Source organism: Zeus faber, assembly GCF_960531495.2.
Source record: "Zeus faber genome assembly, chromosome: 8".
Lineage (NCBI taxonomy): Eukaryota > Metazoa > Chordata > Actinopteri > Zeiformes > Zeidae > Zeus > Zeus faber.
Window position 1 is genome coordinate 15,979,321 of NC_137195.1, and position 26,504 is coordinate 16,005,824.

A 26,504-nucleotide genomic window follows, 5' to 3' on the forward strand; every position below is an offset into this window, starting at 1 on the left:
GTCGCCCCTCGCGCCGCGCTTTCCCCCGGCCGCCGTTATGAGCCGCGGTTAACTCAACAAAGGTGTCATTGTGTCTGGCGAGCGTGCGTCCTCCTCGCCGGCGGATGAAAGCCGGTCGGGGGGGGGGGGGGGGGGGCGATTACGGCGCCTTCCACCGTGGCGCACCGTCAGAAATGGAGAGTGTGAATGGACCACTTCGATTTTTAACAAAGGTGGCGGTTAAGCGGCGTAATTGCGCAAAATAAGTAACGGCAATTCAAGGCAATTGTGATGCAAAAAATACGATTTATATACAGTATATATGTATCTTTCATATTTTTCTCACGGGGAGCAATATGTGCGTTTTATTGCCACGTGAAAGGCGCTTCGCTTCTTAATAGCGTTCAGTTCAGTCGGGGTCAGTGTTTTTTTCTGAGGTGGGTGTAGACGGGTTCTGCGAGTGTCCACCGCGTTGCATCATTTGCACGGCCTACGGTGACCAGACCAACATCACATCCATCAAAAAAACTCTCACACGCGTCGAATATTTCATTTCACCTTTAACCAAAAAAGACATTGAAACACAACCCCGAATCATGTCAAATTTCACAAGGATTTAAGGTGTCATTTTGAAGTTGCGCTCAGATCATACCCCAAAAGCCTCATTTCTTCTCAATCAGCCTTTTTTTTTTTTTTTTTTTTTTTCCTTTAAGCCGGCAAGTAGTTTCAAGAAACTTCATTTTCTTCACATCTTTTGCCTCAACTCGAATAAATTGACCGAGCCAGTTAAAAGGGGATTACAATCAATATATTTCATGAAGTTGTTGTTTGTTTTTTAATTCTCCTGATGGGGAGTCTTCATGGAGGGCGGCTGCGGCCGTCGAACGGCTGGTTAAAGTTCACCCCCTTGATTTCTGCATTCTGTCTCTGTATTCTCAGGTGTTGAGGAGGCATGGACTGTAACTGCGTCAGTGATCTGCTGCTTCCCCCTGTGCCCACCCTCTGGACACCAGGTACGCCGGGGTGCCTCGGGTGGCGATTTTTTTATTTTTCGGCTTTTGCTAAGGCTCAGGCCATTTAGATCATTCTGAGAAGAAGAAGCGGCTTTTTTTTTTTTTTTTCATCACACACACACACACACACACACACACACACACACACACACACACACACACACACACACACACACACACACTTCAAATGCTGGCCGGGGAAACTTGTTCTCTGCATTTCACCCATTCCGGCTTGTCCTTCCCCCGGGGGTCAGCCAGGAGCATCCAGCGATGCGCCCGGGGGACCCGCTCCAAACGTCCGTCGCTGGTCAGTCGACGACCTCCTGCATGTTTTTGGCGGGGGTTCCTCACCGATGTTACAGGGAGGAAATCCCATTTGAGCACGGGGAGAACATGCAAACTCCACCCAGCAAGGCCCCTAATCAGGAGATCACCCGCCTGAGCGCGCTGCCGACAGCGCCCCGGGCGGGAATCGAAACCCAGGATCTTGTCGCCGTGCGGCAGCGGTGCGGGCGCCGTTGCCACCGTGCCAGGCGTGTATGCAATTCTGTGAACTGGTTCTCAAATTTTCATTTACAGGGGAAATGCAGAAACAAAGACAGACCAAAAATTAACCAGCGCAAAAAAAAAAAAAAAAAATGAACAAAGAAAACAGGGGATTAAACAACAGAGGGGCTCTGTTACTGTACACTGACGAAGCAAGAAACGCCTTTATTGAATCCGCCATCGGTGTAAAACGTAAGAAGTATACGGGAAAATTTACAACGTAGCTTAAGCTTCAACCTATAGCGAGAATGGAATATTTTCTTTATGAAATTTATTAGCTTCACCAAAGTTTTACACGTGTAAAAGCGCTGACTCATCGTTCTTTGCCATAATTTACTGGTGGGCGGTCATGGATTTTTCCTATGTGGGAGAATTAGCCTGCGACGGCTTGTGGCAAAGGCTGTAGCTGCGGATCTTGCGCCTCCAAGCAGACCGTCCACGCCAGCAGCACAAAACGTTGATATCAACCGCTCCGTTTTTTGTTTCCAGAACTCTAATAGCCGAATAATACTATCAAAAAAGGCCAAAACATTTGTGCCACAGAGGCGGGGGCACAGTCTTTCGCCTCGGTGCCTCTTGTACTAATCAACTCTTCGGAGAGCCGAAGAGGATGAAGACCTTCGGTCCACGCCCGACACCGATTACTGTTCGCTGTTCCTCTCCGACGGTTAAACAAAGATCATCCGCCACGCCGATTTCGGAGTAATTACAGATCGGTTGCTCAAATCTGAAATGTCGTGAAACAGACGAGATGCTGCGCCAATTCGTTAAGGGATCAGAAGCAAATGCGGACGCGTGAATCTGAGTTTTTAAAGCGGAAATAGTCTACAGCCTCCATGCATCTGAATGTGTTTTTGAGCTGGACAAAATGTATAAATTGGACAAAACACATCGGCCAGGGTTTAGAAACAGTACATATGTAATACTATATAATGCACAGTATAATACTACTCATGGAGTTCTGTAACCCAAATGATGGTGGCCAGGGCTTACACCACAAAGAAAAAGTGTGACCCGTACTGTAGCACCATCGCCTAATTATGCATCCGTCTCATTTTTTTTGGATGCTCCTATGAGACTGGTCGGTGCCAGTATTACTTAAGGATGAGTGAAAGAGTTTCTTAATTCTATTAGATGTCTGTGTGTGCGCACGCGCGCGCCGGGGCCTTCGGAATGCAGGCTCAAGCAGAATCAATCGCTTCTCTCCCAGGGAGCTGTCATCATCGTACTGACCAATCTGTTGAAGCTAGAGGGCTTTAGTGCAGACTAACATTGCTCAAGGCACGTGCTGTGATATTAAACACATCATCCCTCACCTCAATCACTCATCAGTCATCCAGACAGCTATCCCCCTGGCAAGCACCGCTAGAGCTACGGGCCCTAACCCCGTCCTCCCCGCCGCCCCGGCTCTATCTCTCTCTCTCTCTCTCTCGCTCCCTGCCCAGGCATCGCCTTCCCCGACTGGGCCTACAAGCCCGAGTCGAGCCCCGGGTCCAGGCAGATCCAGCTGTGGCACTTCATCCTGGAGCTGCTGCAGAAGGAGGAGTACCAGGGGGTGATCGTCTGGCAGGGGGACTACGGAGAGTTTGTCATCAAGGACCCGGACGAGGTGGCGCGGCTGTGGGGGATCAGGAAGTGCAAACCCCACATGAACTACGACAAGCTGAGCCGAGCGCTGAGGTACGACAGTGACACAATGTCTGTGTATGCGTGTGTGTGTGTGCGTGTGTGTGTGTGTGTGTGTGTGTGTGCGTGTGTGCCTGTGCGTGTGCGTCTGTGACGGCGTCTGTGTCTGCGTCTGTGGCTGAGTGTATAAGCTCTATATTTTCAAATCACCAGACAACAAATACATTCTAAATGTCAATCAATAACATTTGTCATGAGAGAAATCAAAATGTTTATGAGGCCTTTGTTTACGGGAGATAAGGGAGAGCGGCCCGTTCGATTGGCTCCGCACCGCTCCCGTCTATCTTCTCCACGTAAGTGGGAGTGGGAAGATATAGATAAGGCTTTTTCCTGGTGACTGTCAATACCTTCAATTTTGTCCTTATCTGCGGACGTTGCGAATGAAAGCTCGCGGCGCGCCCGGCAAATACAAAATTCAATAGGGGTTATGAAATTAAGCCCCCCCCCCCCCCGGTGTGGAATCTTTTGGACTTGGACTGTGAATGCATTGGCCCGCTCTCTCTCTCTCTGTCTTCTCTTATTTAAAACACTGCTCGGTTTGACCCCCGACGGTGGTTGGTGCATAGTTTATATACGGTACATGTATATAGGTTTCATACCTCAAGCACCACGCATTACCACACACACACGGTTCTTATGCAAATTACATTACACAGATTTGCTCCGCTAGCCCACCGCCCCCTCCCTCCCCCCGCACTTTCCTTTGGCCTCTTGTTAATGGGGGCTGTCGTAAGGGTCTAATTGTTATGAATTGGCTGGCGCCATAATTAGCCTTCTTGATTAGCCTTACTTAATTGCTCAATTAAGGGCCACAACACAATTGCAGCGCAAAGCAAAACCCGCACACATCATTGCACTCGGTCCGATTGCCGCGGCGACATGCTGATACACGCTGATAAAAGGCTACTGTGTGTTCCTTGATATACTATACGTGCCTAATGAAATGCTGGTTAACCGATATTTAAACGCTGAGGTGGGGAGGCGTGCTTCACCCGTGGCTAAACCTGGTCGCCGCAGAGCAGCAAAAGTTTGAGCACAACGGGGAAAAAAAAACAAAAACCCAAGTACTACTTAGAAGCTCCGAGCTCGCCCGTGACAAATTCCCAGGTTTTTCAATTTGCAGCCTTCCCTCCCTCCCGTACCTGAGCCCTCAGCCCCGCACCTGGGCCAGATGGTGCTTCGCATTTCCATCGCTACGGAGAAATTCTTGGCAGACTGTAGACTGTGACACCTCGGTGGGTGGCACAGGAAACCCGGCGCGGTGATGGTTTTGACGTGCCCAGCGGGAGACACCTGCGGTTGTTGCGATGGAAGACACCTCTCGTGGTCCCACCTCTCAGCGAGCGCGCGCTCCACCACCGGAAGTGGCAGGGCCTTCGGTTCATACGCGGCGTTTCAGTGGGTTCGGAGGGAGGGGAAAAAAAAAAATCCCGTTACCGTTCTGAGAATAAATTGTTCCATTTAATTGTCCATCATAAATATAAAAAAAAAGAAAATTATAAAATGTACATTTTTATGTTTTTTTTTTTTTTTAGACATGTTTATTACGTTACAAAAATTCTGCGTGGATTTAGACTTTTACCATCGTCCGAGCTGAACGGTGTTTCAGTTTAAGCTCCATGGTCACTACTTGAGAGGGATCGCTCTGCGGGTCGTAATGGCGGCGGCTTTTTTGCATTGTAAAATTCTCGAGCCTCTCTACTTAATGTCTATTTACAGGAGACTAAAACAGCTCTTGTATACCGTATTGAGCTGTTTTGCATTGAGTCAGAGATTAATTGATTTGTGGAACGAGGGGGTAAATAAAAACAGTTGGATGTCAGTGTGTTGCGGTTGCCCTAAAGGACTCGATTTGTTGACTTTAAATGTGTTTTAGCAATGGAACAAAACAAACTGTGATATGTAATATCAATCGTCCCCTCCTTTTTTTTTTTCACCCCATTACCCTATTTCCGTCTTCCGCCCACCCCTTTTGACACCCTCCGCCAATCGCAGGTACTACTACAACAAGCGCATTTTGCACAAAACCAAAGGGAAGCGCTTCACCTACAAGTTCAACTTCAGCAAGGTGGTGCTGGTCAACTACCCGCTCCTAGACATGGCCAACTCCCCCTTCCTGCTGGCCCAGAACCACTTCAACGGGGGCTCCGCCGCTCCGGACTGCAGCCCAGAGGTAAAAGCACGGAGAGAGGTGTGGGAGGGAATAGATCGAGGGGAGGCAGTGATGAGGAGGCGGAGGTGAGGGCAGAGTCCGACACATCTGTTCCACCGTCTGTATTTCTCCAAAAAAAAAAAAACCCCACAGCGTGAAGTTTAAAAACAGGGGGTATAACGAAAAAGAGCAAGGGAAACAGGTTGCCGCGGCTTGGCGGATGCATCGTTTATTAATTACGATTTGATTCAGGTAACCGAAATCAAATCGATCCCGGCGATCCGCTGCCGTAGTTTGACGGGGGCCCCCCCGCTGCGCTCCTCCTGTTTAACGAGGATGAGTTGCATTCATCACATCCATCTTTTATTCACTGCCTCGCATACAGTAGACGCCGCTGATGGAGATCATGATATAATAAAAAGATTTTCAGAATTTGTAGAAGTGAATACATTTAAAAAAAAAAAAAACTTGCAGGATTTTACTCTTTGATATAGTATGGGGTCGCTATGAAAGCCATCCGCGAATTTCAATGATTCGAACAAGGTGGATCAACGAGGGAAACGGCCACGTCCGTATATTTTTGACGCAGACCATGATGAGCGGCGTTGTGGTCCTCAAAATCTTCCCGAAGGTGCGCACAACTTCAAAAATGCTGTCAAAGCCGCTCACTCCCTCTCTCCCTACCGGGGGATAAAATGAGACAGGCGGGGCGAAGTGGAGGAAAAAAAAAGCGGGGGTGGGGGGGGGGGGGGGGCGGTTTTAACTTGTCCTTAAAACAAAAGGAGACATTATCCCTGCCATTCTCTCATCCTCGTCTCCGATGGCAGATCCATCTGTCATCGATTGCAAATGAAAGGGAGAGAAAGTCGAGGGGCTCGTCGGGGCGGATCAATGCGCGGGTCGTTAATGCCGTTTGTCAAGCAACGCAGATCACGCGGCTTGGAAGTACAGTCCCGCCTTTCAAACTTGGGGCTGAAGCCGCGACAGATGCCATTGATCCAAAGAGATTCCCCCTTGACTCCCGAGATTCAACCATTCTATTTACTTTGTCCTCCGATATTGTTAAGGGGACATCTGGCAGCACATTTAATAAATAAATAAATAAAGGGCTCAAAGATGCAATGCATGCAGTATCGCGGGACTCCCCGAAAAAATCATAGCACCGCCCCCCCACTGGCTTTTGTGGGGGTCCGACTGCTCTTTTGTCCCCTTGCACTCCCCCCTCCGTGTGCGGTCGCAGGGCGTCCTCCCGTCCCGCCCCTCCTTGCCGCTGATCCCGTGCAGCCGCAGTTCAGGCTTAGTGGGCTGGCCTCCGTTTGACTCTGTGCTCTTCCTGTCTTTGAGCCGCCGCGTCCTCCCGTCTCCCGCCCAGAGTCCCCTGGCGCCCCCCCCCCCCCCCCCCCCCTTCCAACACCCCCTTTTATCCTGTCCTTGCTGCAACAGGGGCGCTGTTTGCATCACTCTCGGCGGGAGCGCCACCGCCGCCATCAAATGACTTCATCCAGAACAACGCGCTCGGCGCCGCGGGAGGGCGGCCTCGTCGGGAACGCCCGCGTTTTCATTTTTCTTTCTGTTTTTTGACTTTGTGTCTTTGTCCGCCCTTGTCTCTCCCCCTGGCTTCCTCCCTCCCGCCGTCCCCCCCGTCGCGTCCCCTCGCAGGCTCTGCAGTCCCTGTTCCCCCGGTTGCCCGACTCGGGGCGAGGGGCCTCCCTGTTCGACCGAGGGACCGCGGCGCCGGGGCCGGAGGGGGACAAGCTGAGGCTCGACGCCTTCCCCTTCCTGGGCTCAGGTGAGATGGAAATACAGACAAATTGAGACGGTGGAGGTTTTCGTTATTTTTGGGGGGGGGGGGTTTTGTTGTTTTTTTTTTACCGCAGGATAAAAAAAAAAAAAAAGAAGAATAGAATAGATCAGGGCGTGATGGAGGATGTGTGTTTGAACGCACGGCTGTTTGTTTCAAGCGTGTGAGTTTCACCGACGCCGTGTCGCGATGTGTGTGTCTGCCTACTCTGCCGAGAACGTTAGTGTGTATGCACGTACAAGCATATGTACAGGAAGACACACACACACGCACGCACGCACGCACGCACGCACGCACGCACACACACACACACACACACACACACACACACACACACACACACACACACACACTCTCTCTTCATCACACAGCCTGCACCCCCGCCATCTCACCCTCCCCCCCCCCCCCCACCCCTTCTGTTTGTCCTCAGGTCCTTTTCCCCCCTTTTTCTCTTCTCACCCTCCTCTCCCTCCCATGTGTCCCCCCTGTCCTAATCCCTTTCCAGGCAGGAAGGCCCTAATTGAGGGTGCAGGCTTCAGTTTGTGGCCTGTGGGCGCCCATTACTGTGTTTTCATAAGCAAGTGAGGCCTGCCTGACTGATTCAATATTCATGTGTCTGCCAGCTACTCCTGGCCCGGCACACAGAGATTTCACCACTGTCAAATTAGCCCTGCATAGTAAATAACAGAGTGAGAGAGAGAGAGAGAGAGAGAGAGAGAGAGAGAGAGAGCAAGAAAGAGTGAAACTAACAGGGGCATAGAGAGAAAGAGACGGAAGATATGAGCTAGGGGTAAAAAAGAGAACACGAGAGAGAGAGAGAGAGAGAGAGAGAGAGAGAGAGGGAATCTTTGAGTTGCTTGTCAGCTGGAAGGAAGTGCAGTTGGTTGGTAGGGAATTATTTTGTTTGTTCATGAAAATTGGATGTCAGCATCGGCTCAGCCTCACCTCCCTTTTCCTCAAATGATGCACACGAAAACAACGACTGCAAACCCCGAACCCTTTTTTTTTTTTTGTTGTTTTTTTTGCGTAATCTAAAATGATGGTGCGGAGTGCTCAAAACACAGAAACGCGACATTTAGAAATCTCCTTTTCTACCGTTCGGTTAATCTCTGATGTCTCGTGGAGAAGGTTTACACATCATCTTTTTTAGTAAATGTGGTGAACTTTTTTTTGCAATTGAGAAGATGACGTAGGCACTTGGGGCTTATGTGGTAAATCTTTTTAATCTTTATTTCGCCCTATTTTAAAGTGGCCGTTCCACGTAGCGCAGGCGTTGCACAAGTGTTAGCCCGGGATAGGTTGTTTTCTTTGAGAGCAAACATGCCAGAATTAGCCCCTGTGGCTCCTAATTAGAATTGCTAATACCGCTGAGCATAATTAGTGATCATTCTTGGAGGGTGTATGTCGTGAAACCTTTGGCCCTTCTGAGCGCTAACCACCATTTCTGCATCTTCTCCTCCTAGGTGCTCCGTGCTACTCCAAGCCCCCCTCCCTGCTGGGGCCCTACCCTCGCAACCCACCCTTCGATTACCAATGGGGCTTCAACCCATACCTCCCAGGGGCCTTTTCTCTGAATAACTGCCCCAAACTGCCCCCCGGCTCGCTCTACCCCTCACACTTTTACCCCAACCCTTTGCACAGCAGCCTATCTCAGTTGCCTCACCCCTTCTCCTCCCTGCTGCCCCCCGGAGACGCGGCCGCGGGTGACAGGCCGCCCGCGGGACAAACGGGGGCGACGAATGGCGGGGCCGGCGGCCAGGCGCCTAGACTCTGCCTGCCCCCCTTCCCAGGGAGCCTGTCGATGGGCAGGACAGACGTGGGCAGCCTTGCCTCCGTGGGGGACAGGGAGAGGCTGGAGGCCAACCCTCCCGGGGCCGGGCTGGGCATCGGGCTGGGCCTGGGTCTCGGCCTCGGGCTGGGAAGCGTGGGCCTGGCGGCTGGGACCGTCACGGGCCAACAGAGCCCCTCAGAGAGGAGAGGGGGAGTGAAGCAGGACCTGGAGTCGGACTCCGACCTGGAAATCACAGACCTGAGCGACTGCAGCTCGGAGAACGAAAACGAGCACGATTTTGTCATCCGCAAGGAGGCCAGGGTGGTGGGCCGACCCCAGGTCGTTTTGGACGGGAAGAAGGACGGCGCGCCGCCGCCCCTCTCCTCCCTCCCGCCTCCGGTGTCCCCGCATCCCCTCAAGAGCCTGGTGCCCGTCACTCCTCCGCCCCCGTCCCTCCCTCCGTCCCTCTCTCCCTCCATTTCTCTGCATGAGCGGCACAGGGAGACAGAGACCCTTAAAATGATCCACAGCTAATACCTTCTCATGTGCGTCCTCCACCTCACCAGTCTCCTCTCTGTATACCTCTCTTTCTCTCTCCCTTCCTCTCTTTGGCGATACCGTTGTACTTTATATTTTCAGCGTGCAACTTGTGTCGCTGCTTCTCCAATCTCCTATTGCAGACACTTCACAGGGAAGAAAGTCGTCCTGTCCTTTTCTGGAATTGCTGTTTCTTTGTCTCTCTGAATGATTCTTTTATTCCCCAACTGTTTTGTTTTTTTTCAATTTACACACAGCGCAACACATGACTGACTTGTCATTGTGGTAAATATTGGGCCCAATCTTTTTTTTTTTTTTTTTTTTTTTTTTCTCAATAGAATTGGTTATTTATTCCACCTTTTTGTTCCTTCTACCTTGATCAACTCTTCAGTGGATTGTTGACTGATCTTATACTTAGAAACAGCAGTACTTTACAATTTGCTGTATGCAATTGAGCGCTGATAAAAAAAAAAAAAAAGACCTGCACTGCGTTACCTGTTTTAACAACAAATAACATCCCCACGCAAACAGATCAGAGTAACAAATGCCAAAAATCAATCCGTTTTTTGAGACGTTGCCCTACGATTTGGAAAATAACGCTGTGTGATTTCCTGAGACGCAGTCAAACAGCGCCACCTAGTGCCACAACTCGATCCTCTTCTCTCCCTTATCTTAGTATGTGAGATTTCAGACCCAGAGTCAATTTTGCACTTACCTGTTACTTTTTTTATGGTTTGTTGTGAATTAATTCAAAACTGTTGAGATCCATACTTCTGTTTGTGTATAACTGTGCTAGTCTGTGGGTATTTATTTTGTTGTGTGAAATAAGTATTTCCTACATATTTTATTAAAGGGAAAGAAAAAGAGAGCAGCGGAAACTGGGCCGATCTAGAATTTGTATGAATATTTGTGTATATATTTTACTATGGTGTACATTACATTTAATTATTATTCGCTATTTAACTGTATTGTTGTGAGTGAACTCAATATTAAAAAAAAAAATGTTGGAAAGGCGATAAGGCCTCGGTGTATGAAAAATGTAATTATTAATGGCAGAAAATCTGCACTCTGAAGATGTTTTTCTATGATAAGGACAGAGATCGCACTGGGAATTGTCTCAGAATTTCTCAACCCCAGCTAATTGTGCCCTTTGGTCATTTTGCCAGATGCCCTATGTACAAACCCTTTGGGTTTAAAATATGCCGGTAGACTTATTTTTATAGTTAGCATTCACCAAGTGTAACTGTACTGTAATTAGTCAAATGTGAATAATATTGGTCTCTGCGTTTTTTTGTTCCCCGCCCAAACCCTCCTCCCAATATCTGTTGTGGTTTTTTTTTTTTTTCTTTTTTTTTTTCTTTTTTTCCAATCAATGATTTGTATCCATGCGGCAGTCATTGGGGCAATAGGATTTGTGGAAAACAAAAGACTGAAAGAAAAACACCATTTATCTGTGTTCTAGTCAGAACAAGCAGCCAACAGCACTTCTCCTGGCCTCTCCCTCAGCACACAGTGCAATACAAGCCCATATTGTACAGCTTCAGTGAACGATTCGTTGTGAAAGCTCTATTGTAAAGTTAATGTAAAGCTCTATGCTTGTTCCGTTGCAACAGGAAAAGCCCTCAGTCACCTCTGTTTGGAGTACACTAGCAGATGTAAATACTGTTCCCTTTGTGTATGTGTGTGCGTGTACACATCCGAAATGACCTTGCAGTGGTTTTACCTGTCACTTTGTTTTACTGTAAAGAGGAAAAATGGAATCACAAAAAGATGAAAAGATTAATTATCTTTCAAAAGCAATAAACATTATTCCCGAGAGTCGGTGATTGTGGACATGGAGTTCCTTAAAGTGTTATGACTCCTAACAGGTTTGCTTTTCTTTATTTGTTATCTTCAAAATATTAACTTGATTTTATATATATATATATATATATATATATATATATATATACCTTTAATTGTTGTTCAATGGTCAAAATTTGTTTTGACATTGATTTAAATATGGATGTAGTCATGAGGGGATGCAGGTCTTATTTTATTTTTAAATCATATATACACACACACACACACACACACACACACACACACACACGCACATATATACCTTTGATTATTGTTCAATGATCAAAATTTGTTTTGACATTGATTTAAATATGGATGTAGTCATGGGGGGATGCAGCTCTTATTTTATTTTTAAATCATATATATATATATATATATATATATATATATATATATATTTACACACCCACACACACAAACACACACACACACATATATATATACCTTTAATTATTGTTCAATGATCAAAATTTGTTTTGACATTGATTTGAATATGGATGGAGTCATGAGGGGATGCAGCTCTTATTTCATTTTTAAATCATATAAACGAACCCTTTGTTGTTTTGCCAAATACTAATGGTTATAGTATCTTGCGGTGGTAGTGATTTGTGAGAGCCCAACACGGCCCTAATATATGAATGGTTTGTTATAATTCTTGTTTTGATAGCCTCACTCAGTATGGACACATCACCTTTGTCCAACGTTTATGTTGCAATTGTTGGTCACCTGGACCACTGAATATGAATTATAATTTCATGGATGAATATATGTTTATACGTTATATATTTTATACGTTATACGTTATGCTCTCTCCCCTCCACGGGGTGGCGCCGTTGAGCCAAAATGGAAGCGAATAAAGCGACAACGCGATATGACGTCACATCGCTTTCAAGCGTAGGCCTGAGTTATTTACGCGCCGCTCACATGTGACATCGTTACAACGCAAAAAAACAAACAAAGCCAGCAAAACCAGCACAGCAAAAACAATATTTCAATGACGTATTGCGTCAATTTGTTATCTGTTTTTGTTTTTTTTCCCATCTTTCATCAGCCCTTCACCCAGTGCCATTGAGAATAACAGGAATATTAATATTAAAAAATGATGATCGATAAAAAAAAAAAAACAACAACTCTTTTAACTTCGTATTTATATCGATTTGTCTCATCTGGTGGGGGGCGAGGGGACGGACGGATTTCGGTGTGACACCCACCGGAAACGAGCCATTTCGGAGCGGGTGGTTTTTGTTTTTTTCCGCGCGTGTGTGTGTGTGTGTGTGTGTGTGTGTGTGTGTGTGTGTGTGTGTGTGTGTGTGTGTGTGTGCGTGCGTGCGTGCGTGCGTGCGTGTGTGTGTGTTCCTGCCTGACAGCCCGACGGGAAAACAGGCGAAGTTTGCAATAAAACCGCTTTTTGTTTTTTGTTAAACAGAGCCCGCCGCTTGTGAGCAGCCGTCCTTACCTTGTCTGATAACTTCCAACATTTTATTTATTTTTTATTTTACAATATTTCGTTGAATGGAATCAAGTTAGGGGGTTTTTTTTTTGGGGGGGGGGGGGGGGGGGTTGTATTTTGGATCGGTACTTCCGCATTTGTACGATGTTTTTCCTCCGCTGACACACACAGCAACTTTCGGACGGGGCAGCCTCGGTGAACGCTCGGCTGCTTGTCTCTGCGGATCGAGAGAGGTGAGTGCCGCCTGGGAGCGCGTCGGCTCCGGCGCCCCGGCGGCTCGGGTATTTCGGGGGGGTGGGTGGGGGGGGGATTCGATTTTGGGGGTTCGGCGAGGTTTAGAAAAAGGAAAAGAAAAGAAAAGCTGCTGCTTCGCCACCACCACCACCCACCACCCCCCACTCCACCTCAGTTGGAGCGGCGGAGCAATTGTGAAGTGTGCCGGCCCTCTGTGGCCGCTATGTAGGATTATTATTATGATTATATTAACAGATGTATTAATATAACTAGCAAGTTATATTATATAGCATTGTACGATCAATGCTACTATCACATTATTATTATTATTATTATTATTATTATTATTATTATCATCACTATTGTTATTATTATAAATATCAACATTATTATTATTATTATCATTATTATTATTATTATTATTATATGGCGCATCGGGGCAGACAGCGGCGTCCGGCTGCAGGGGGAACACCACGTCCTGTCTGGAGCTAAAACAGCTGTTTTCAACGACGGCGAACGGCGCCACAGCTCCTCCCGTCCGCGCGTCAGGCAGCCGCGTGTCGGGTGCGCGCTGAAGCGGGTCCTCCGCGGGGAGCTCGGTGCCTCCGGAGGGACGGCGTGCGGTCTTCCCCCGTCGTGGTTGCTCGAGAGATTAAAGCAGCACCGAATGAAAGGGTGTCTGTTTACAAGGATTTTATTTATTTATCTACCCCCCCCCCCCCATGGCAACCTGTTTGCTTTTGTGTTTTGTGTTGTCCCCTTTGTTGACTTCGGCTCTTCCCAGTGATGTCAGAAGCCAATTGCTGGTTAATGCCCCGGACAGCTTGTCGTCTTCTTTGTTGTCCATGTGCAACTCGAATTCTTCCGTCGATATTGTGCGTAATTGTGGGGTTTTTTTTGTTTTGTTTTGTTTTTTTCCGAAAAGACGGCTCTAAACAGTGGTTTAAAAAGTGCCATTTAAAAAGGCCTCCTGTTTGGGTTGATCGTCTCTCCCCTCCCCCTCTTCTCACGTCCCTCACTCATCAAACAGCCTAAACATGGCAGCGATGAAGAGAGAGCTCGATAATTGGGTCTGCAGAACATTGATCGCCTATATAATTGTGTGTTGATTATTTCTTTTTTTTTTTCCCCCCATACATTACACACAATTGACTGTGAGCCCTGCCCCAATGAGTTGTGGAATGAAAGTTTTCTTTTTTTTAAATGTATGGATCATAACCTATGAAACACTTTTTTTACTATTTGAAAATGTGCTGTGAAATAAGTTGGAAGAGCAATAGGGTCCACAATGTTTTCCAGTATGAAGTCATATTCTACCGTCCTAGTTGAAATTGAAATCATTTGTCTCCAGCTGCACTTCAGGCATCCGCAGTGCATCGGTATTAGTTCTACCAGACCGAATCCTTAATCCACTTACGACCGCTTTTCATTGGGTTTGCTAATTATTAGACTATAGCGTGTGTGGTAAGGGCCGATTGCAGATGGCGGTTATAGGAGCTGAACCCAGCACATTGTTGCAAGCCAGGCAGCCGCTGCAGCCCAGAGGCCCTGTGTGAATCAGGCCTTCCACTTCCTGTCTCACTCTGTTAGATGAGAGGAAAAACGCCCAGCACTTGTCATCTCGCTTGCTGGATCTCTCTCTCTCTCTCTCTCTCTCTCTCTCTCTCTCTCTCTCTCTCTCTCTCTCTCTCTCTCTCTCTCTCTCTCTCTCTCTGTCTCTGACTCTTTCTTTTTCCTTGCTCGCCTTTTACTGGCTTTTTGCGTGTGCAGACTTGTCTGGAGCCAAAGGCTACCATCCCTTCCTTTTTTAAAGGAATGTTGCCTTTTTAATCTGGGCTTCTCTCTCTCTGTCTCTCTCTCTCTGTCTCTCTGTTGTTGTAGGCCGAGACACAGAAATGTTGCCGTACCTTAGTAGATTTGTAGCATGGTGAACCCACGGTTATTAACCTAGGTTATGCAAGCCATATCAAATGGCAGAAGTGACTTTGTACGTAATGGAACCTACGACGGCATGGCCACAGGTTATCCTCAGGGCCCAAAGCCACGTTTCAGGGAGACTAATAATTTTCTGTACTTAGGTTTGGACTTCAAAGGGAGCGCAGGTATTCCGCTCTGGCTGCAGTTAGATTGAAGCACAGGCAGCAGATAATGAGAGACAGACAGGAGGTGCAGGGTAGGCAGAGCAGATTCCCTCTCTGTGAGTCCACAGTCTGTATTCCACTGATGAGGGAACTACTGGTTTCTCTTGAATGATGTCAGCCATCTGAAGCCAGGTAAAGGTGTGTGTGTGTGTGTGTGTGTGTGTGTGTGTGTGTGTGTGTGTGTATGTGTGTGTGTGTGTGTGTGTGTGTGTGTGTGTGTGTGTGTGTGTGTGTGTGTGTGTGTGTGTGTGTGTGTGTGTGTGTGTGTGTGTGTGTGTGTGTGTTCTTAAATCATTTGTTGGCTGCAGTCAAAACTGTTTTGTCAAGGTTGATAGCACGTTATGGGGCCTATTGTTGGCTTTGACTATGGATTTTTTTTTTTTTGTGTGTGTGAATGTGTGTGGTGGTATGCTTTAGTGCACATTGAAGTTAATGTATTTTAAACCAGATCTATTGTCTGCCTTGAGCAAAGTTGCACATTATATGCAGAGGTCTGGGAAGGTGGACATTTTTCGAATTTGTTGCACATTGAATTGATATTGAATGTAATTGTAACATCTGGCATTAAACATCACCCAACTAGTCTTCTCTCTTTGAAACAGACTTAGTGTCATGTTTAAATGAAGATTATGTTCATGATGCTTGCATTTCTAAATGCCACGGTGCAGATCGTTGGTTTACATACACGTGACAAAAGTTAACCTGTCGAAACAGGAACGGTGAGATGGTTAGACCAGAAGTGGCAGTTTTTGTGGTAGTAGGCCAGAAACTTTTTCAACTCTTGTTACTGCACTTAGACCTTAGAGCTGAGCGCTTCTGTGTGTCGATGACTATTACGTGACTAAATTAAGTGGTGCATGTAGAGATATTATCTTGGTGTTGTTTTATCTCAAGGGTAATGCATTTCACCTCAGAATGTTCATGTATTGCGTTTTAGCCCAGGAAGATCAATGAAGTCATCTTAGCCACAGCACTGGAGTAATCAAATTTTATACATATACAGTATATAGCTTGTGTGAGTGTATGCACATGTTTTTCTTTATTGCTTTTACATTTACAAGGTAATAGAATTGTGTGCCTGTGTACCTCATGCTCCCAAGCAGGTAGGAAAAGGAAAGTGCTGCTCGAATCTGCCCAAGTGTGAGTCAGTCATACAGCTGGAGAACTGAAGTGAGCGCGAGAGTTAGAGAATGGGCTCTTTCATTCTTGGGGTCTGGGTGGGGAAAAAAGCAGCTCTCGGCTACATAGATGCTGTTTACTCTTGTGGAGTGAGTGAGCGCTCTGTTCCTAGATAGTATGCACAGGGTTAAGAGTGCTTACTCTAAGTAGGCTAAAGACAATATATGAAGAAAATAGGGATACAAATACATTCTGTGATTAAAATTAGATACATGATGCAAGATAAGATAGTACTTTATTGATCCCCGAAGGGCGATGTGTTAGGATCACGATTTTTACTTAGATTAAAGTCCATTAAAGTCTTTGATTGGCTGGTGAAATTGGTAATGGCCAAAGAATGTGGCTATTGATATTGGATAAAGATGAACTCTTCTCTTGTTTTTTTAAGTCCCTTTCCACATGGAATCCATAACATTGCTGGATAAAAAATGTCTGGCAAAGGCAGTAGGTAGTCATTCACACGTTGGCCTCCTTCATGGAGAAGTTCCTTATGGAGCCTGCTCCCCCATTAGATGACTGTTAGGGACGTAGGGTATGTAATGGGTGAGGGTCATTACGTCATGTCCAGTGTAGATGCGATCATTTGGACAATCTGTGTCTGCAACGAACGTACCATCGAAATCGGTTTTGTTATTTTCTTGCCTCTCAGAAACCAGCGCTTCGGTTTCAACCTCCCCATCTCCCTGTCCCTCCTGGATGGACTCGGTTCCCCCCGCTGATGGAGCCGGGACAAAGGCCCCGTCCCTGGACTCAATAACCCAAACCCAATGTTATTAAAACAGTGTTATCATTTTTAACCTGTCCCAGCGAAGCGCTTGTGCCCGATGTCACCGTACTGGAAGCATTTCATACTTCCCGAACTGACGTACACCATGTAGTGCCTATCTCCATCCCTAACTAAAAGACACGTCTAGGGTCTGAGTGTCATATTTAAGAAACATAGACTTGTCCTCCTAGAGACTTGATGTGTTTCAGTTTCTCGTCTTTGCAGCCGAGCGCAACGGTTTGGATCGTATTCGCCATTTTTCAGGATGTTGTTTTATAATCATAATTCTTTACATATTTGTACAAAATAAATATTCGTAAAAACCCACTATTTGTGCTTTGGTGGTATTTGGATTTGGCCCCACCCCGACTTTACGTTACCTTCCCACAGACTTCCATTCACAGCCTTACGGGCATTTTCCCGTAAATTATACTAGGTTGAGAGTGGGGAAACTTTCGGAACAACTTTCACGGAACATCGACACCAGCTCCTTTTCCCACCTTACACCAATATAGAACATTGTCAGCGGATTTAAGGCTTTCAGTGCAAGTGGGAAAGGGGCTTTAGTAAAAGATGCAGCCTGTCTGAGAGATAATGCTGCCTACCTGAAGTGTGTGTGTGTGTGTGTGTGTGTGTGTGTGTGTGTGTGTGTGTGTGTGTGTTGTCTGTCCAGTCTTCAAAGGCAGACCATAATCTGGTCAGGTTTAACTGATTCCAAAAAAAGTCTCAAAGCAGCTTGTTCGGTATCATCTGTAGATGGACACACATACTTCTGAGTGAATGAGGACTTGCTGCATGTCCCAAATGCTAATCAAAGCCCTCAGTGTTTGATCTGACCAATTATCCTCACTCACTCACATGTGGAAGCAGTTAGGCAAGGCTGGAGGTTTGTTGTGAGTTGCCAATCCATGCCAGTCGATTGCCCCTGACCTATCAAATGTTTCCATGAAGCCAATGACCTCTACAATGGGACAAAAAGAGAAGGCATTTTGAGGAAAATAGAGATGAAGGCAGAAGGAAAAGATTGTGTGGGACCTGTGGGTAAGAGGAAGAGGAGGAGGAGGAGGAGATGGAGATGCCATTTGGCTGTAGCATTAGAGTGGGAGTATGTTTTGGCTCAAAGGAATAGAGGCAATGTGAGAGGCTATATAGTAAGAAAGTGGGGCAAAGGAGTGTTCTGTCTGCCATAGGCTCTGCCCTATGGTTTCGTCCTTATTGGCTTCCCTCGCGCGTATGTGCGTCTTACTGAAAATTTAATTTCTACCCATCAGCCTATTAGCTGTGGCTTGCCCCTATAAAAGGGCCCTACGCCTGCTCCTCATTTTCTTCAGTGACCATTCACTGAAAATAGAAGAAAGGTACCCTACTAAAGATGAATGATGCTAGCATCCCACCACAACAACACATTTCAGAGCCAGGTACCCTTGGGCAGCGGTGCGAGGGATGCCGGTGGACCAACATATTCGCTGCTTCCATGCCAAACAGGGAGCCAACGACTCTTCAACCTGCACAGCCCTGCCCAAGAGTGAGCGAGACCGCAGTCTCGTTCACTTATTTTTTCTAGTTAATTTTTTAATTTTTTAACAACGGCGTCGCTTTGGAGGACGCTATCGTTCTGTTTGGAGTGGGGAACGAGGAACCGGAGCAGGATCTCTGCATACCTCTGTTTCCCCTGCACTGGGCAGATCCCCCACCAGCTCATATACTGTAACCCGAATGGGCTGCCCTGTGAATGAGTACGAGGAGGCAGGTTCACCCGGAGCATCAATCATCTCCTTGGCGCCGGAGGTTAGCGTACCCACAGTCTGTCTCCTCTGCGACAATTTTTTTATTTTGCTCCGAGCCCGGGTATCCCCTCCCACACTCACAAGGCGCCTAATGAAATGGTGGCAGATTTTTATAAAACCACACCTGTGGCCAGAAGGGACATCCTCTCTCCGCAGTTTTCTACCATCAACCATTACATTGACGGTGCCGGGACCGCAATGCACGCTGTGGCTGCACGCTGTGGATCTCCCCGAGCCCGAAAAAATTTGGCTCATTAACAGGCAGCTCACCAGTGACAGGTCTATTCAGACCCTCCTTCACCGAGCTGACCGAACAGCTTGACCACTCAGAGGAGGAGAGGGACCACCTCGGCCGCCATGCCCCCTTGGCCGAACAGCACTGTCGCACCGTTCACCTCAATCTATCTCATGGATGCGTATTTTCATTTACCCATCCTACCGGCACACAGACTGTTTCTCCACTGTGCCTTTGTGGGAATAACCTACAAGTACCAGCAGATACCGTTCGGTTATTCCCTAGCACCGTGCATCTTTTTAAAGTGCGTGCAGACAGCACTGAATGAGAATATTGTTTATCTAGATTATATTTTTGTGCTGTCTTACTCCCCAGAGGTTGTTTCCCACCTGGGTTTCACCTGGGAGAATGTATTTTCCCAGGCAATGGGTGGATTACCTGGGCGTTCATCTAGACTCGCTAACTATAAAAGCCACACTGACAGCCCCTCCTCAGAATGCTATCATAGCGGCGGTGTAACACTGCTGCCCTCTGTGGGTCTAACGTCAGTGACCATTATGTGTCTGTTAGGACTCTTCGACATACACAGTCGTGCCTCTGGGTCTCCTTCACATTTGCCCCACCCAGAGATGGTTGATTCGTCTGAACGTGGATGCTGTGCACCAAAAAAAACGTTTCTTGACGGCCCCAGCCTCTATCGGCACAGACCTGGACCACTGAGGGAATCCCCCGATCCTGGCCTTCCGCACACCACTGGGAAGGACACCCACTCATGTGACTATCTTCAGGGACGCATCTCTGACGGGATGGGGTGCCACCCCTTCAGAATAGGGGGGAGTGGCCGAATCCCCCGTCCGAACACATAAATGTGTCAGAGCTTAACACAGTCCTCCTGGTGCTACAACACTTTGCCTCCCTTTTAAGGAACCGCAGTGTTTTAGTCAGAATAGACAACCAATCGGCGGAGGCTTGTATCAACCGATAGGGTGGAGTGAGTTCGGTGAATCTGCATCACGCAGCGGCCAGAGTGTGGCACTGGGTGCATGCCAACCTCCGCAGCCTTAGAGCTCTCTACATTACTTGGATACGGAATGCAGGGGCCGATCTGATGTCACACCAGACAGTGAATGGCACCTGAACACTGACATAGTTCGGCAGATCTGGCACTGCTTCGGCGAAGCAAGGGTGGACCTGTTTGCAACCGGGGCGAACACTCTTGTTCTCCCTTCACAGACGGGACGAACCCCCATTGGGGGGTGGACGCGTTCACCCACGCCCCTTGGCCCTGTGAACTGCTATACACGTTCCCTCCCATCCACCTCATGGACCGCATGCTAATCACAGTAAGAATGGCGGGAGCGTGCCTTGTCCTAGTAGCCCCACAGTGCAGTCCGCACCTTGGCTCCCGGAGCTGGTCCAGTTATTGGCCCACCATAGGAAATACCCAGGTTCCTGGGTGCCATCTTCCAGGCACAGGGAATGATAAAATAGTGTGATCTGTTACCCGGGAGGGTGAGACTACAGCAACGGAGATTGTTATCTGGGTGATTGATACAATAGTGCCAGAGTAGCTTCTACCAACACTCAATATGCTGGGAAGGGGAGATCTTTCTACCACTGGTGCGAAGGACATAATGTCATTCCCACCTCATGCCCTGTGGACTATATACTTTCATATCTCTAGTGGTTAATGCACATGGATTTGTCCCCTCCTTCTGCTAAGGTCTATGGATCATCTATTTCGGCCTGCCATGAGAGTTTTGGGAAAAAGCCGGTGATAGCCGTCCCCTGATTAAACCCTTCCTACAGGGAGCAACGCGTATGCGACCCCTGTCACGCTCTTTCGCCCCAAAATTGGTCTTGGCATTGGTTCTACACTGTCTCACAGGTGAGCACTTTGAACCGATTGATTACATCCCTTTAAAGCAGCTGTCTGTGAAAACGACACTTCTGCTTGGGCTGACGTCTGCTAAATGTGTGGGGGAGCTGGAGGCCCTGTCTGTGCACCCCAGTTGCCTTCTTATAAACGGCGATCTGAGTGAAGCAACTTCGAAACACAATCTGGCTTTCATGCTGAAGAAGATCAGGAGCTCCTATCGTTCAAGGGACATCGCGCTTAACTCTTTCTACCCGCCACCGCAGGCTAACAAGGAAGATAAACGTCTCCATTGCTTATGTCGTATTCGTGTCTTGGATGCATATGTGCGATGCGCAGCGGCAATAAGGAGCAACTCAGCTGTTTGTCTCCTGCAGCGGGGTTCCTATGGGAAAACCTCTGTCGAATCAGCGACTTTCTCATTGGTTACGTGATGGCATCTCACAGGCCTACACGGAAAGGGGGCAAGTTTTGCCACCTGGCGTCAGGGATCACTCGACTCGCGGAGTGGCGGCGCCCACTGCCCTGTTTGGAGGTGTGTCAGTGGAGGACAATTGCATGGCAGCCACTCATGGCTTTCATGGCTGTCACTATGCCTAGGGGTGCAACAAATCACAAAACTCACGGTCGCATCGTATCACGGTTTTGGGTCGCAGATCGGATCATTTTTCGGATCAGCAAAAAAAGGGAGATAAATATAACTTTGCTTTCCATTTATTCTGTAAAACACTTAAAGCAAGCAACTTTTGCCCATGGCCCAAACAACATACAAGATGTAAAATGTTTTAATAAAACCTCAAGTATATAAAATATTGAATCAATTGTTAAATTCAAGTGCAATATGCGTGATACTTCCTTTAAGCATGGTAGTGAATGAAAATATATGATTAGATCCCTCCCCATTAGCTGAATTTAATTCCAATAAGAAACCAGTACCATGTTCAATTTCTCACGTTATCTCGTGAGTTACAGTCGATTTTGTAGATAAGTCTGTCTGGGGGACCCGTAGTGGCGACATACAGCACCTCATTCACGACATGGTCGTAAAGTAGCAGCAACATGGCGCGACGTACTGTAAAGCAATCATTGCGCTTCGGAGTAAAACTGTACCGGCAGAAGCTATTGCCTTGTCTCTTGACAGCAGGGCCTTGACTCAACTGACTTTGCCGTATGCCACTAAGGTCAAAGCTAGAGGGCAGAGCCTATGGGAAATAGAATGATAGTTGGCTTACTCTTACTCAAGTTCTATGTTCATAGGTGAAGCCATCTAGATTTTCCTGCCCTGCTGTTTTCCTAGGGTCGCTGAAGGTCCTTGGGGAGCAGTATAGCGGGCACAGGGGTCCTTTTATAGGGGCAGGCCACAGCTGATAGGCTGGTGGGCATATTCAAATTTTCAGATGGACGCCAATAAGGATGAAACTAGAGGACTTCGCCTATGACAGTGGTTCCCAAACTTTTTACAGTCCTTCACCCCTTCACAAATTTAACCTCCAGCTGCATACCCCCTCTACAGGGCTGGCTTTAGCCATTTTGCTGCTCTAGGCAAACTGGGTCGGGGGGGGGGGGGAGTCACAGTGAAAGTTTCCCTATGACACATGGTGCTTGTTTTGTTGCATAAGGAGCCGTTAAAAAAAAAATAAGAGAACCTACATCTAGAATAAAAATACACTGTTTTGACGTGCTGATCATGGGCACCCCATCGCTGGCGCGTGAATTTTCAGTACCGTCTTGAGAGGGAGACAGCTGCACAAATTGCGACCCGATCACTCCCTCTCTGTGCCACCCTCGAGCCCTGGACTGTACAATTTTTTTTGCCATACCCCCAACGTCACTACAGCAGTACCCTAGTTTGGGAATAGCTGGCTTATGATCATAGAACTTGGGTTAGAGAAGGCTAACTATCGTGAGCATGCAGCCAAAAAACCTTTGGGAAATCGACAGGGCTGTGTGCTTTGTCCATTTGCATCAAGAGGGCAAGGGCATTTCATCTGGAGCCGGAGAGCAGACGATGTTACGATTGTCTCGTATCCATTATTGTTAAGAAGACCTACAAAATGCTTAGCATACACTGAGTAGGATGCAGAGCCGCTGATATGGAGGCTCAGGGTCCCGGAGGACGCAACATCATTATAAAGCTTGCTGCTCCAAATTGACAGCATGTAGGATGAGGTTAAATGTCATGTCTACTGCACGGAAATCAGTTGACGAGAACATGGCAGACCGAGTAAAACCTCTTTGTTCAACCTTAGATGATGTGAAAAAAGGTTTTTGTGTGTGTGTGTGTGTGTGTGTGTGTGTGTGTGTGTGTGTGTGTGTGTGTGTGTGTGTGTGTGTGTGTGTGTGTGTGTGTGTGTGTGTGTGTGTGTGTGTGTACACACATACATTTGACTGATAGACTGATATCCATTGTTTTACGATATTTTGGGGATGACTATTGGTGTTTTTATTAGATATGTACACACAAGAAATACCCAGTCAGTCGATAGACAATCATTAGTAATGTGGATATTATGACCAAGCAGCTAGAGGCGTTGATTAGAACAGTCTATGAAGTTCAGAAAAAGTACCTATGACTGGTGCAGCTTCAAAGGCAACATTTAACTATATCACAACATATGATAAGCAAAATTCCAGACTATTTAGTCTCATATCACAATTTTGTTATTACATTGATATTGAACAGGGAGAAGCATAATGTCAAGACAGGGGGAGGATTGTCTTCTCACCTTTCAGGACAGAACATGGTAGGAGCAATGAAAGACCTGCCTCTGTTTTGCTTGCTCTATTAGGCATAATCTTATTTTAGCAGCTACGTAATGGTTCTTAAATTTCATAATTGTCTCTTGTCTCCTGGCTATGTATGCGCCTGCTGTATTGGGCCGATCATACAAGGGGGCCCTTTTGTTTCACTGCAGCGAGACACAGAACAGAAGCTAAACGGCTTAATACTGAAAAATACTGTCGAGCAGAACAACAGAAACAAGCAGAAACAGGGGATGGTTAATTGTTGCAGCAGGATGTGGTAGTTGAAAAGTTGGTGGGGGGGGGGGGGGGGAATAAAATTGTCACACCACTTCTTAAGCTGCACTGCTCTTTCTTTCATGCCCATATCATCTTGCAATCCGCCCTCCTCCTGCCTTATCTTTACCCTTCTTGACTCGCCCATTTTCCCTCCATATCTCTCTAGCCTCGCCGGCCTGATTCACTAGTTTCACCCTGTGCACACATCAGTCTGGAAGGGCTCCTTTCCACAATGATTTTGTGATCTGTTAAATAATTCAAAGCGGTGTCTTTTGGTGTTTAAATGGTAGTGGTTTTAATGATAACGGGGGGTCGATACTGTGAAAATATCACATTTGGTGACAAATATCGCGATATTCAATATTAATGAATATCACCCCAAGCCTTGTGATGCAAATTTTGTGCCGTGTAAAACACAGTCAGTGAGACTGTGTAAAACATTTTTTTGTTTAAAGAACAATGGATTTTGTGCGTATTGTTGCCAGGCAGAATCTTCCCATGCAAATGTTTTACATTTTTGCATTAGTCTGATGTGAAACTGCTTTTGAACATTCATACATAATTTGTTCTAAGTGCTTTTTGACTGGTGGGAAGAGTCTCTTCGGGACATGACTGTCACTTTCTTTTACAGCTGCTGCTTCTGCTACCATTACTTAACTAATGCCTATTTTCACTGCAACAAAAACCAGCTAACACTCGTTAACATCGGGCTTTTCCTTTGAGTGGGAAAGGTTACAGTTGGCATTCATTCATGGGGAAAATTACTCTGCCTTAATCACGGGTATTTATCGGCTCCTGCACCAATCGGCAGTGATGGAAACATGACATCCGGGTACACACTAGGCATGAGCAGATTTATGATTAAATCATCTATCGGCGATCGACTCCATCGATTGCAATTGACATTTATTGCAGACGATTTATTTTTAATTTTTATTACCTACCAGGAAAATCTGAGCGTTGAAACGGTGTAAGTGCAGTTAACCGTGTTCTTAAACTGGAGCAGGGGGAGAGAGGGAGAGAGAGGGCGGAGGCTCTCTCCCTCTCCGGTCAGAGCTATCGAGTAACCACTGGTGACCGGATCTCGCTTCCCCGCTCAACAGGCCCGTGCAGAGACGTTAAAAGGGGCAGGTGCTGGATCCCCAGCCCCGGTTCTAGGCGTTTTGCCACTTGGGGAAAACAGAGCAGCACAGTGGAGCCCAGATCACACCCACGATGTGGCGCCTGTGATCGGCGCTCACTGTGCGCATATCGCGGGGGAACCGAGGACACGTTCCTCATGAATATGCATATCTTGCCCAGACAAGCCGCTACCTCGATGCCCATTCACACTTAAAAAAAACCCCAACAAAAACAACACATGCCCGAGATTATAATATAGCAATACAGGTACTCCTCACTTACGACCTACCTGTTTAACGACCGTTCTGACTTATGACCAGCTCTCTGACCAGTCTGTATTGTGCTCTGTGTAGAATACCGCAGCGTCTCAGCGTCAAGCATCTCATCACCCTATATATATACTATACTATACACATTATACACTATATGTACTATATACACTATATATACTATATACACTATATATACACTATGCACTATATATACTATATACACTATATATACTATATATACTACATACATCTCATCACTGTTCTCAGTCTCTCTCGTTCCCAAAGTCTGTCACTATTTACTACACTAGAGTTTGCAATGGCCACTCCAACTTACCGTGAAATAACACGGGTCCTTGCTTATCGACCAATTTGATTCACGACCTGATCCTAGGAACGGAACTCGGTCGTTAAGTGAGGAGGACCTGTATATAATATCATCTCATAGAGAAGGATTTGGACTTGTTTTGTTTCCTTAGTTTCTTACGCGTATGGAAAATGGAAAATTAAAATGGCTTGTGGCTCCTTGTTCCTAGTACACGTGAACCCAACTCAGAGAACTGAAGTGGAGCTTTTTGGAGTGGAGTTCTCCTCCAGACAGCAGTGCGCCGTGTGCCGAACCCTAACCCGGTTGCCGGCTCTCGGCTCCCGTCACTGTTTTTATTTTAGATCTTTTTATTTTTGTTTGTTTCCAACATGTATGAAACAACATTTTTAAACACAACTGAGTTAAGGACAGTGCCGTTCCGTCCCATTCCAAAAAAACCTGTGTCCCCACTGCACGTCTCCACGTTGCTATAGTGACTTAATTGAGTAAAAACACACATTTTTTTGTGTCAATACTTTACTTGTAAATAATAAATCCTGCACTTCTAGAACGGGGAGGCCACATTGGCCCCCTTTTTTTTACATCCTATGCGCCCGATGCTGGCACTATGATGCAAACTAAAGTAAAGTGAACGCAGCTAATCGGGCTGGATGGACAGGCTAATATCTTTCATTAAATATCACCACTTTTGCAATGCTCTGTGGCATTGTCTGCTGTGTTGTTTGCTCTCAGTTGCCCTCTACAGCATTCCACTTCTCTCCCCACCGCT

At 46.8% G+C, this 26,504-nt stretch overlaps 2 protein-coding genes across 5 annotated transcripts in view; both read left to right on the top strand.

Annotated features, from left to right (window-relative positions):
* Positions 1-931: 931 nt before the first annotated feature.
* On the top strand, positions 932-9,482 carry erfl1 (Ets2 repressor factor like 1; the record flags this gene model as incomplete). The annotated part of the gene is made up of 5 exons (XM_080005024.1): positions 932-992; positions 2,984-3,218; positions 5,220-5,397; positions 7,036-7,165; positions 8,641-9,482. The coding sequence occupies 5 exons, from the start codon at positions 932-934 to the stop codon at positions 9,480-9,482; spliced, it is 1,446 nt and encodes a 481-aa protein (XP_079861150.1).
* Positions 9,483-12,904: 3,422 nt separating this feature from the next.
* arhgef1 (Rho guanine nucleotide exchange factor (GEF) 1) overlaps positions 12,905-26,504 on the top strand; it is a 47,623-nt gene continuing 34,023 nt past the window's right edge. For all 4 annotated transcript variants that reach the window (XM_080005881.1, XM_080005882.1, XM_080005883.1 and 1 more), the window contains exon 1: positions 12,905-13,010. The gene's annotated coding sequence lies outside the window, so the exon portion shown is untranslated. The remainder of the gene's footprint in view (positions 13,011-26,504) is intronic.